We start from the raw sequence: 13,377 nt of genomic DNA on the forward strand, positions 1-13,377 counted from the left end.
ATTTGTGAAGTCCAAACTCTTTAGAGATGGTTTTGTAACCTTTTCCAGCCTGATGAGCAACAACAACTTTGTTTCTGAGGCCTTCAGAGATCTCCTTTGTTTGTGCCATGATTCACTTTCACAAACATGATCAGATTTTATTAGATTACTGTTCTTTAAATAAAACAGGGCATAAACAGACACCTAATTGTCATCCTATTGACTGAAAACACTTCTGAACATATAGACACTAATTTCACCTTCAAATCAACTGCTAATCCTAGAGATTCACATACTTTTGCAACTCACAAATATTTAACACTGGATAATTTTTCATAATAAATAAATGACAAAGTATATATTTTCAGCTCATTTGTTTAATTGTGTTCTCTTTGTCAATTTTCAAAACTTGTGTGAAAATCTGATTAACTTCTTGGTCTTTTTTTTTTTTTTTTTTTTTTTTTTCCAACTTTAGTTAATGTGTAATGTTTCTGTTTGAGCATAAACAACAACTGAAAAGTTATGATGCTCAAAGTTCAATGCAAAGGGAGATTTGTATTTAGTATTTACAAAATTCCTGACTGACCAGCCCTTTAAAGTACATCTATTAGGTGAAAGAGGTTCAGATGACATAAAGTTTGAGATTGTCTGCAAATAAGAAATAATAAGAATTTGTGTATTTTAATAAGTTTGAAAGACAAATAATAATATATAATAACGTATGGGTAAATAATCTACTGAGTAATAATTCAATAAAATGAAATAAGTGTTCATCAGTTGCTTGGTCCGGTCTCCATAGAAATCCATGTTAAAACGTGGTAAAAAAAAAAAAAAAAAAAAAAAAAAAAAAAAAAAAAGAGAGACTGAATTGAAAAGTGTTCAGTATAGCTAAATATAAAAATGTGTACAGGTTTAACGTTATATTATAATCTCGGGAAAAAAATACATATACATATACATATACATATACATATATATATATATATATATATATATATATATATATATATATATATATATATATATATATATATATATATATATGTATTTATATATATATATATATATATGTATATATCCTGACATACAGTACCGTTCAAAAGTTTGGGGTCAGTACATTTTTATTGTTTTTTTTTTTTTTTTTTTTTTTTTTTTTTTTTAAGAAATTAATACTTTTATTCACCAAGAATGTATTAAGTTAATAATTCAAAGTTTATTCAAAGTTAATAATAAATAATTTACATTGTTATAAAATATTTATATTTTGAATAAACACTGTACTTTTTAAACTTGTTATTCATGAAAGAATCCTGGAAAAAAAAATTACAGGTTCCAAAAAATATTTGGCAGCACAACTGTTGATATTATCCAACACTGATCATTCTAATAATAAATCTGCACATGAGAATGATTTCTGAAGGATCATGTGACACTTAAGACTGGAGTAACAGCGAATAAAAATTCAGCTTTTCATCACAGGAATAAATTCTATTTTAAAGTATGTTAAAATAAAAAACATTATTTTATATTGTAAAAACATTTTGCAATATTACTGTTTTTTTTTTCCTATATTTTTAATCAAATAAATGCAGCCTTGATGAGCATAAGAGACTACTTTAAAGACTATTACAAGTCTTACTGACCCCAAACTTTTGAACGGTAGTATATATATACACATATATATATATATATAGTTCTATATTAGAAAAAAATTACAAGTATATGTATTTACTATAATTTTTATATAATTTATATTATATATCAATAAACATATTTTGTACATAACATTTCTCTGAAATATACATTCATTTGTGTGTATTTATATATACATAATAATTACACAGTACACACACATTTATTAGGCAATCTCAAACATTTATTATTAAACTAGTAATTAAATAATTAAAAAAACTTAAAAATAAAAATCTAAAGAAAGCAGTTACTAAAAAATTTAACATTTTATTTATTTACCTGCATGTCATGTGACCTTTAATTAACCAACATCAAAGAACCGTGAACTTGCAAATGTGATACTTAAATATTAACCTATTTCCTTAAAATCCCAGTGGTGCTTCAAGTAAATATATCAGATGAAAGAGGTTTGGCTGACCAAAAATAATAAAAAATAAATAAAAATGTCAATCCAACCCGATCACACAGCAATTTGTATATATTTTACAAGGTGGCCAATTTGTATGAATTTGTACAACCTAACTTTTTTTGCATATTTTATGAGGTGGATATTCATAGTAATTACTTTTACGAAGTTCCCATGGACTTCCAATGGATGGACAAAAATGATAAATTAAATGTAAAAACATCTTCCTTTGGAATGACATGAGACTGAATTAATCATGAGAGAATTAACTTTTTGACACGATTTTAGTACACTCTAAAAAATGCTGGGCTAAATACAACCTAACACTGGGTAAAATATGGGCCAACCCAGCAACTTTGTTGTTCTGACCCAGCAGTTGGGTTACATGTTTTAATTACCTCAACTATTACCTAAAATGTACTGTATTTCTTGCTTTAAATGAACCCAAAATAGGTTGGAATTTAACATTTATTAACCCTCTGGTTGTGTCTGGATGGTGTTCCAGACTCCAAACAACTGCTTATAAATCACCAAATATTGGATTCAATCTTTTGTCAACATGTTTTCTTTCATTTAGGACTGGTTTTGTGTTTCTAATTGCATCTGATTAATCGTAGGCCTCATTTATCTGAGAGTAGGTCCCTTGTTTTTTTGAGTGAAAAAATATTTTTTTATAAATAATTTTCACAATATGAGATAAAAAAAAAACATTGCACAGTTTCCCACACTAGTGTACTTTAATGTTTAATCAGGAAGTTTGCTTTAAAATGATTTTATTTTGTACAAAATTGCACAAAGTGACACTTGTGATGTTCCCAGTCAAAAATGACTGGACTCCAAACAATTGCTTATAAATCTCTCATTGTGCTATAATATCAGCAGATATTAGATTCAATCTTTTGTCAACTTGTTTTCTTTCATTGAGGACTGGTTTTGTGTTTCTGTTTGCATCTGAATAATCATAGGACTCATTTATCCAAAAATGGGCACCTGATTTTTTGAGTGAAAACTAAACAAAAACAAAATTTATGAATAATTTTCATAATATGAGAGAAAAAATATGAAAATTTGCACTGTTTCTCACACTACTGTACTTTAATTTTTAATCAGGAAGTTTGCTTTTAAATTATTTTGTACAAAATTGCACATAGTCACACTTGTCAAAAATGGCTGGCCATTAAAAGTGAATGAAAAAGAATGAATCCAATATTTAGTGATACTATAGCATAATGAGATTTATAAGCAGTTGTTTGGAGTCTGGTCATTTTTGACCAGGAACAGCACAATGTGACTAGGTGAAATAAAACCCACAAAAAAATTCTTAGATGTACTTATACCCTGTGTGAACAAAGTCATTAGGTTTGAATCTAATGCGCTAACGTTAAAGGAGAACGAGGGAGAATGAGGGAGTTCTCCCTCAACTTCAAAATCTATATTGCTGTTTTACTTTTTTTGTTAAGGGTTTTTGATGATCTTTGCATCCAAAGACTGGGTCGGTGCTTCTGCAGCGATGTAGGATGATTTTGAAATGATTTTTGAAGTTGAGGGAGAAAATACGATTGGAGTTTTTTGACATACCCTAACTGTCTTGAGTCAAAATACACAGAGTTCAGGCAGAGCAAGTATTTAAATTGTTTTTTTTTTTTAAATAAAAAAATAACCAAACGTTTTGCTAGATAAGACCCTTCTTCCTCGGCTGTGATCGTTTACAACCACATTTGGGATCATTTGAAGCTGCATTTAAACTCCATTTTGGAAGTTCAAACTCAGGGCACCATATCAGTCCATTATATGGAGCAAAATCCTGAAATGTTTCTTTACACAACCAGAGGCTTAATATGTTCAGTAAATTAAGATTTATTAATAAGTTGAATAAATAATGATTAAATAATAATAATGAAAAAAAACAGATTATTAAATGATCACCTTTTGATTACTGCTGATGCCTGTAGTAATAATGTGTCTGGTTTTTAATTTACAACCTATTTTGGGTTCAAGACAGCCATATAATAATTTTTAAACAATAGTTAAATAAAACTACTCAGAATGTTGGGCTAAACAAACACAATTGCTGGGTTTGTCAATATTTTACCCAGTGGGTTGCATTTAACCCAGCGTTTTATAGAGTGTATAGGGGGAAAACCTATTGTGAAATTGATGATTGTTTTACAGCTCAAATAATACACACATTTTAACAGAAGAATTAATGTAATTATGTCAAAAATGCAGTCATTGAACTGAACTTCTTTTGATTCCAGAATATTGCTTCAACTACAGTGCATCAGGTGAGTTGTATTATAAAATAACTAATAAAAATAACTCCAAGGCAGTATATAAACCAATTATATAAAAATAACCAATGTTATTAAAGGCATTTGTTTAGGCAAGCAACACTATTACGATAGGCTGCGAAACCGGTATGGGCGAGTACAGCGCCAAGACCCAACCTACTAAAACAGGGTAAAACATCCCATAGAGAAACCCAAGCCATATCCAGTCCTGAATATCACAGACTTGGTGGACTATAATTGCAAATAAGCATAAATACTCTAGCAACCACATAGAAAAACCCTGGCAACCACTCACAACGCCTTATCAACATGCCATTGTGTTTTCTCTTCACAGGCAAACACCAAAGATATTTCTTTAGAACATGTAAAAACACGTTTACATTATTGTCACTTTTATTGATCAGTCAAAATCCCACTGCAGTACAGGCCGTTTTTGAGTGGACTACTATTGATTGCTGTTTAAATATGAATTAGCTTCTAAAAGGCTTTTGAGTCTATAGATTGCGATGAAGCCGTTTTCACATCTTCAGTTCAGACGGAATGCAGTCTTTTTGTGTAAACCTGAGCAAGGACATCACCGCTTCAATAAATATGAGAGGAAAGCGTAAAGATGTGCAGGTTTTGAAGGCCCGCTGACGTCCGTGGGGTTGCGGCTCACAGAAAAACAAATCGCAAGCTCTCGCTCACAGCTGAGGCCATTGCTCAAAACAATGGGAGAACTCAGTAATGGTTACAATAATTAAATGTATGTGGATGAACTGTAAATCATACAGCCAGTTATTTTTAAACAATATTCATCAATATTCTCGAGGGGGGTGGATTCAGAAAGGTCATAAAATCTCTCATTAACAAAGACCTTGGTAATGTGCTCATATGAACATGAAGAGCCAGGAAATGGGATATGATGAATCTTAGTAGATTAGAGGAAGTCCCTCTCTCTCTCCCTCTCTCTCTCTCATTGATCAGAAGGGTCTCCCGCCCCCACAGCAATCGCTGCTACTCGTGAAACACGCTGAAAGGAACCAAATGCTCTTGAAATGTTAAATCAAGCTCCTTTTCATTAAAATGTCCTTGCATCCACAATTACACAATGATTATACAATAATACAAAAGGTGTAACTGTGACATGACCTGACTGAACACCATCATTACAAGCATTCACTGAAGAAATGGTATCGAAATGAAGTCAAAAATAATGTTTAACATAAACGTATCAACCGAAATACATTAATTAATACCAGCAAAACTCATTTTCCAGCAAAATGCTGTAGTATCACTGATATACTAATATAGTTTTTTTTTTTTGTTTGTTTTCATATGTGTTCTGCTTCTAGGTTAATTCTAGTTAAAAAAAAAAAAAATTATATATATATATATATATATATATATATATATATATATATATATATATATATATATATATATATATATATAAACAAACAAACAATAAATAAGTTAAGATGTCCACATCAAAAATAAATTACAAAAGTGATTTTATGTCCATGGAAAGCACATTAAATGTAAGTAAAGTATCTATTTTTAAGGTTTCAAATAGTCTTTGTAGAATAAAATGTCAAAAATTGGATAAAATAATGTTATATTGTCATTCAGTGTAACACAATATTTATGTAAAAATTCAAACAACATGCTTATTCTGACTTGTACATATTAAAATATATAAAATAATAAGGGAGCATATTCAATTTTGTATTTTAAATGAGTAAAAAAATTCTTACTGACAAATGGACAAAACCTAGGATAGTGAGAAATGTAGAATTACAACTAATTAGTATTTGGGGTGAAAGTAATTAATCTTTTAATATGTCATAAATTGATTTTTGTTGTAAATATGCTTGACAAGATTGTTAAACTTAATTATAGTGGGTGTCTTTTGTAAATTAGGGAAAAATTTATTTTTATTTTTTGCTCAGAGAAATAAAAATGCAATTAAATTAAACAAAAACTTTTTATTTTTTTAATTTACACTTATTGTTTTTATGCTGAAACTTTTTCTTTTTTTTTTTTGCCTTTGACCCACATATATATATATGTGTGTGTGTCTATACAATTTCTATTTTTATTTTTTCAGGTTTATTTTGTTATTTTAATACATCAAGTTAAACTAGACTAAATATTTCTCAATTTTCAGGAGTAATTCTTTTTTTATATAGCCTATTCAATATGAAATATATAAATATATATATTATAGGATTTGGTTTAGAGTTATTGCTTGTAATTTTGCACAATTTACTGTTATTACTATAGTACATACATGTAACAAGGACATTGTAAAAAAACACTACATACGCTTACATCTTACAGATATATTCTTACAGATTTTATATATAAAATAAAGGTGAATCTCACAAAACCTGTCAAAAACATGATATTAGTTATGCATTTAACTGATTTTGAATTTAGTTAAAAAAGGAAAATAAAAATAAGAATAAAAAAATAAACAAGTGAATTATAGTATTTTTATTATGAATTTTTAATTGCAATAATGTAATAAAACAATATCTATCTATCTATCTATCTACCTGTCTATCTATCATATTAAATTACTGTGTTATTACTAATGTATTACACAAGCTGAATTACTGTATGTACAGCTGAATGAATCCTTAAAATCAACCACAACCTAAATACACACACACACACACACACACACACACACACAATAACATAATAAAACACAATTTACATAATGTATTACACAAGTGAAATGAATGGATCCGTAAACTTAACCTCTGACAACCACAACCTAGTAAATACAGTTCTTTCATCAGGTGACGTAAACAAAATGACACATACACACTGTAGAATTATAAATCATGACAGCACATAAAATCTCAATCTCATTTGTTGTGTTCATGTAAACATGTAAACAGTATGTTGGCTTTCACCCCACAGCATAAGCTGAATATAAATATTTCATGGCGTCAGTGTGAGCTGCAAGTCGCCAATTAGCAGATGTGTTTCATCTGCACTGATTGCAGGGCCATTATACATTCATGTCCATGATCATATATATTGATATACCACTTCTGTGATGTTAAAAGTATGTTAAAATGACAGAAAACACTGTGGGACAATGCCAATTAGATTTCCATAGCTCTAAAGAAGCAGAAAAGAAACAGATCTTTTTTTTTTTCATATCTGGGACTCTTTATTTCTCTTGATTGTTGAGCAGTTACACAGTCAGAAGGGAGATAAATTCAATATTTATTCAGCGCTTTTGAACGGCCTCCGAAGGCTTTTGTTGGGTGATCTAATTAATCAAATAATATGTTGATTTTCTAGGTTCGGGTCCCCGAGAACAGTCACTGAGACTAAGAGAATATTTATTTCCTTTTGGGACTCTGCGCTTGTATTTATTTTTATTTTTAACGCTGGCGGCTTTGTAGTTTGCGTGGCTTCCTGGCGTTGGCTTTTCCACAGAGAGCTCGACCACATTTCAATACCTCCTGTGAGAATAGTCCTCTTTATTGTCTGCTCTCATGAGCTAACGCTGCTCTAGGAGAGAAATCCTGTTTATTAAGAAAGCCTCCAGCAATGAGATCCGTTTTTGAGCACTTAAAGAGATACACGTGTAGCGCTCGTGCACGCAGTCTATTTAACTCTCAAATAAATAAGTATAACAAGCAATACTCTTCATTAATGTGCTCGTGTTACATAAAAACAAGAACGGCGTGCAATTACAAGCTGCTCAAATAATTACTAATAAATTACACGTTGTCCATTAGTATGACTCAGCAGTTAACTATATGATTACACGGTGACATGAGCATTAATGGAAAATGTGGCCATATGAAGAAATAAGAAGACATTGGTAGGCAAAATGTATGTCAGCACACCCCACACTCAAGTGGCCCTAAGTATATTCTGAAATGAAGGTGCACTTAATGTACATTTTTGTATGTAATGGAGAAATCCATTGATGTATAATCATAAAACTGCTCCCCAGTGCCTTTAAAACAATCTGAACATGTGACAGTGATCTGACACACAGAGATGAAACACTCCGCTAATGGACAGATGCGGTTCGGCTCCGCCGAAAGGGGGCGCTGTTGAGTTTTGAAACCGCATGTCCGCTCTCATGTAAGGGCTTCCAGACCACGTTTTGTGGGACAGTGGAGAAAAAAAAATGTAATGGATGAATATATTCACATTAAAACAACATAAAGACGCGTACTCTGTGGTAACCATATGGCCATTTTAAGTGCGTTAGAAGTTACATCTGCCGCTAATACATTCGTCGTCCGCAGTATGTTTGAATCACCAATAATAGGCTGTTATTAAAGATTTTCGTTGGGTTTCTCAAGCGATAACGTAATTAAAATAATGCGCGTGACATTTATAAACCTAATTATGGTATTCAAGTAGTTTCTTGTTTTTTTAAAAAAAGGAAAGAAAACAATAATATTGTACTTTAAACAAAGCATTGCTTTTGTGTAGTTACAAAAGTGTAAATGGTTGTTTTAACAATATCGGTTATAATCATGACGCATAAATAATTATGATTACTGCACACCGTTAGACTAAACAGGCTGTGTGAAATGAAAAAATGCAATGACTGAAAAGATGTGTAGAAGCGTTACCTGCTTTAAATAGCACAGAAATCAGTGTCCATAAAGAGTTAAAGTGGTCGTTTAGCTCTCTGTCAGTTCTGACAGTTCGGAAAACTTTTTTGTTTCTTCTCTAGTATGTAAATTGACCCTCGGATTCAGCGAGCCTATTGGCTACGAGTCCGAGTCAATTTCGTATTTCAAACCTGACGTCAGGGCGGCTATAAAACTCAGCATTGCTTTTATACTCCTATGCTCGGTGATCCTTTAAAAACTCTAGAACAAGCCCGGAGTACTTTTTTTTTCTCTCCAGCCAAGCATCCAATTGCCAATCACATACATGTTACGGTCTTCATTTGAACGAAACTATTGAAAAAAGACAGAAAAAAGCCACGCAGCCATGCAGTGTTAAATGTTTGCGACTCAAACGCGTCGACACTCGCGTACAAAGAGAGAGGAACTGGAGACGCACGCGTTCCTTCCTGCGTCTGTGCGCGCGAGGCGAAAACGCGTCAATTCAAAAAAATAAATCGGCGCTCCCGAACCCTTTTCTTTGCTTTTGAAGAATTAAATAAAGAAATCAAGCTGGCTCACGCTGTCTCGAACCCGACCACTTTGACAGCTGCTCTTCACCCCCTTTGGAGGACTGTCAACAGCAAAAGGATGGCATCAGAACTGGCAATGAGCAGCTCCGACCTGCCCACCAGTCCCCTGGCCATGGAATATGTTAATGACTTCGATCTGATGAAGTTTGAAGTGAAAAAGGAGCCGGTGGAGCCCGATCGCAGCATCAGCCAGTGCAGCCGCCTGATCGCCGGGGGATCCCTGTCTTCCACCCCGATGAGCACGCCTTGCAGCTCGGTTCCCCCTTCCCCAAGCTTCTCGGCGCCCAGCCCGGGCTCCGGGAGCGAGCAGAAGGCGCACCTGGAGGATTTTTACTGGATGACCGGCTACCAACAGCAGCTCAACCCGGAGGCTTTGGGCTTCAGCCCCGAGGACGCAGTGGAGGCGCTGATCAACAGCAGTCACCAGCTCCAGAGCTTCGACGGCTATGCTAGAGGGCAGCAGTTTACCAGCGCAGCCGGGGCGGGAGGCGCCATGGCCGGCGAGGAGATGGGCTCCGCCGCCGCGGTGGTCTCCGCGGTCATCGCGGCCGCCGCAGCCCAGAACGGGGCGCCCCCCACCACCACCACCATCACCACCACCACCCGGGCGGCCACCATCCGACGCCCGGGGTGCAGTCCGGCGGCAACTCCGCCGGCCACCAGCACATGCACCTGGACGACCGCTTCTCGGACGAGCAGCTGGTGACCATGTCCGTGCGGGAGCTCAACCGACAGCTCCGGGGGGTCAGCAAGGAGGAGGTCATCCGGCTCAAACAGAAGAGGAGAACCCTCAAAAACAGAGGCTACGCGCAGTCGTGCCGCTACAAGCGGGTCCAGCAGAGGCACGTCCTGGAGGGCGAGAAGAACCAGCTCATGCAGCAGGTGGACCACCTCAAGCAGGAGATCTCCAGACTGGTCCGCGAGAGAGACGCGTACAAAGAAAAATACGAGAAGCTCATCAGCAGCGGCTTCAGAGAAAACGGATCCAGCAGCGACAACAACCCGTCGTCCCCGGAGTTTTTCATGTGAGTTTACCGGCACTTAATAGAGCAGCAGCGATGTGCAAAAGTTTCGTACGCGCTTTATTCTCTCGTTGTGTTGGATTGGGCGCGGCGGGGCAGACCTCTCACACTTTTATTTATTTTTTATTTTTATTTTTATTTTTTTGCAAAACCTAGATAAATTTAACCCAGTAATGAAGAAATCGAGCATTAGCGTTTAGCCTACATAACTTTTGCTCTCCGCTTCTGGACAATACTAATAGGACTTTTCCATCGCCGAGTTCTTTTCATTTTGTCTCTTCTTTTCAAACTGTAACATGTGAACGTACTTTCATTCGATATTTCCCCATGTTGTCCTATGCCTCGTGTTGCGTAACTTTTAAGTTCGCATTTTTGCAAAGTTCAAGTGACACATGCTGGTTACGTGAGTGCACTGTACATTGAAAGCATGGAGAAGTGTTTGAACCCATGACAGACTCATTTCCTTCATAGGCTGAGCGAGATTGACTTTGTGTCTCATCCAAACTACATCACATCTTGTGTTGTTGTGAAGAACTCATTCAATAATGTATTTATTTGTCTATCGGACGCGATATATGTGTCGACCCCACATGCTGGTCATGTTGGCTGACGATGTTTTACCTTGTTTCTTTTACCTGAACTGAAGTGCTCCGACATTACATTCATTTTCTCATTGTCTGGTCTTCTACACTTTTTTGGGACTCTGAGCAAAAAAGTGACATCTTTTCATCCCTTACATTGCCTTCATGAATCGACAAACTCCTGTCATTTTTGTACAGCAATTATAGTAATGAAACATATGTTTGGGCACGAAGAGTGATTCTGTATGATTATCCTTTTTCTTTTCGGACGAAGAGACTTTATTAAACCCCTGAAACAACTGTAACTTATCTCAGTGTGATACACTTAAGACTGTGAAAGATTTTCAATTTGACAAACATGTCACTCCACATAAAATATGGTCAAATGAGCGATTTCGGACTGTTCAATCCACTAAAGTGTTTATAAATTATTCTCATTAAAGAGAAGAATATTGTATCAATGAAGAGCATGCGCTCGAAATATTGCACTCAAAGGATTTGCATCTAAATATAAATCTAATTGTTACATAGCAGAATATTGAAATATTTCGCAGCTCGCTGCTTTAAAATATTTACTTGCATCAGGTGGGAAATTAAACCTTTCGGAAAACGTAATAGTTCCAGCTTGTGTAACACATACAGGGATACATCGTTTTAATATTTGATATCGATTAATTGACAGATAATGACTGTACAAACTGCAGCAGTATGTAGTTCATCAATAAATGTTAAATATTTAAAATCAAATGTCCTCGTGTTATTTATAAAAGCACCCCTAAAATCTGACTCTCTCACTGAATACGGTTTTAACAACACATGTTCATTAGAAAATGAAAGACGTGTTTTTGATTTTTAATGTTTTATAGTTATGAGGAAAGTTCACGATTTCACTTGTTGCCGCGTCACAGTCTGCCCGAGTTTTAAGAGGTGAGCAAATCTCTAATTAAATCGAATTAGCTTGAATTGTGAGTGAACTAAAATAACATATGACAGATACAATTATTTTCATTTGAAAAAAGGCAACATAACAGTGTACACAGCAACATTTTTGATAAACACGACAAAATGCGCGCTCACTTATTTGGGCGCGCTGTGTGCGTTTGTAATTCAGTAATTCACTAAAGACAGATTCCATATTATATAAACAATCATTTACAAACACAAACTTATCTTTAAATAGCTCTTGATTTCAGGAATGAAACAGACCTTTTTTCTCCTTTCCGTTCTTAAAATTTATTTCTATAACTTGCTCGGCCAAAAATTAGAAAAACCTTATTGCGTCCACCGTACAGTTTAAACACGTCTTATCAAACGACAACAGTTTAGTTTCGCTACCCTGGTTAATCATTAATTTAGGGAGAGTTTATACTTGTTTGTATAATTTAAATAAGTAGTATATTCCGCAAAAACTACGATTTTGACAAACAGATTCGCCTCTACATCACTGTAAGTATTTCTAAACCGCACCTAAAATTTACAGAAGCTGTCAGATCGATAAATCATCGTTTTCTTTGAATAACATCAACTTAAGTGTGACTGGAAGTTTATTATCAATTAATAACCATTGTTTCTTTTCTACCAGGCACTCTTGACTAGCAGTCAGGCCTTTTTAGGCTAACTAAACATCATTAGCAGTCACTTTTACTTAGAGTTCATCAAAACAAATGACCTGTGGTCTGTTTGTGTTTCATAAAGCACAAAACTAAATATGTAAGTCACAACCTCCACTTATCACCCAGCAAATTCCCCTGAAGATGTCAAATGACAGCCTGTTTCTCAATGTCGCATTTCCTTTTTGTTTTCTCCAATCTTCTTGTACTTTTCAGCTTCTTTATCTCTTAAGGCCCATCAGTTGTTCTCAAGCCATTGCTATTATCAGTCCCAAAATAATTAGAAGAGTGACTCAAGCTTCCCCTCTCATTGTCACAGCAAACAGGATGTGGGCTCACAGCTGGAAAGAAAGTGAAAAGAAGTGTGTGTGTGTGCGTGTGTGTGTGTGTGTGTGTGGGATGTCTGAATTCAGGGCGTTTGGTGAAAACGTAGAGGCTCATCAGCACAATGATGATTTGAATATCAAATGGATGACGCACACAGCCGTAAACGCACGGCGTTCAGAGGAATTCAGAGCCCATCGTTCATACGCTAGGCCGTGCGAGCTCAGGGAAACGGCTGTATGGTCCACGCCGTGGAAAGCACAATGATTTCTTGCATGATTAATAGTGGAGAAAAGACC

The 13,377-nt window shown here is 34.9% G+C and overlaps 1 protein-coding gene across 1 annotated transcript; it reads left to right on the forward strand.

Annotated features, from left to right (window-relative positions):
- The first annotated feature begins 9,189 nt into the window (after positions 1-9,189).
- mafb (v-maf avian musculoaponeurotic fibrosarcoma oncogene homolog b (paralog b)) lies at positions 9,190-11,872 on the forward strand. The gene is given in 2 exon segments (XM_051100292.1): positions 9,190-10,115; positions 10,118-11,872. Coding segments are annotated over 2 exon segments (969 nt in total). The 5' UTR covers positions 9,190-9,599; the 3' UTR covers positions 10,571-11,872.
- Positions 11,873-13,377: the final 1,505 nt, after the last annotated feature.

Source organism: Labeo rohita, chromosome 25, assembly GCF_022985175.1.
Source record: "Labeo rohita strain BAU-BD-2019 chromosome 25, IGBB_LRoh.1.0, whole genome shotgun sequence".
Lineage (NCBI taxonomy): Eukaryota > Metazoa > Chordata > Actinopteri > Cypriniformes > Cyprinidae > Labeo > Labeo rohita.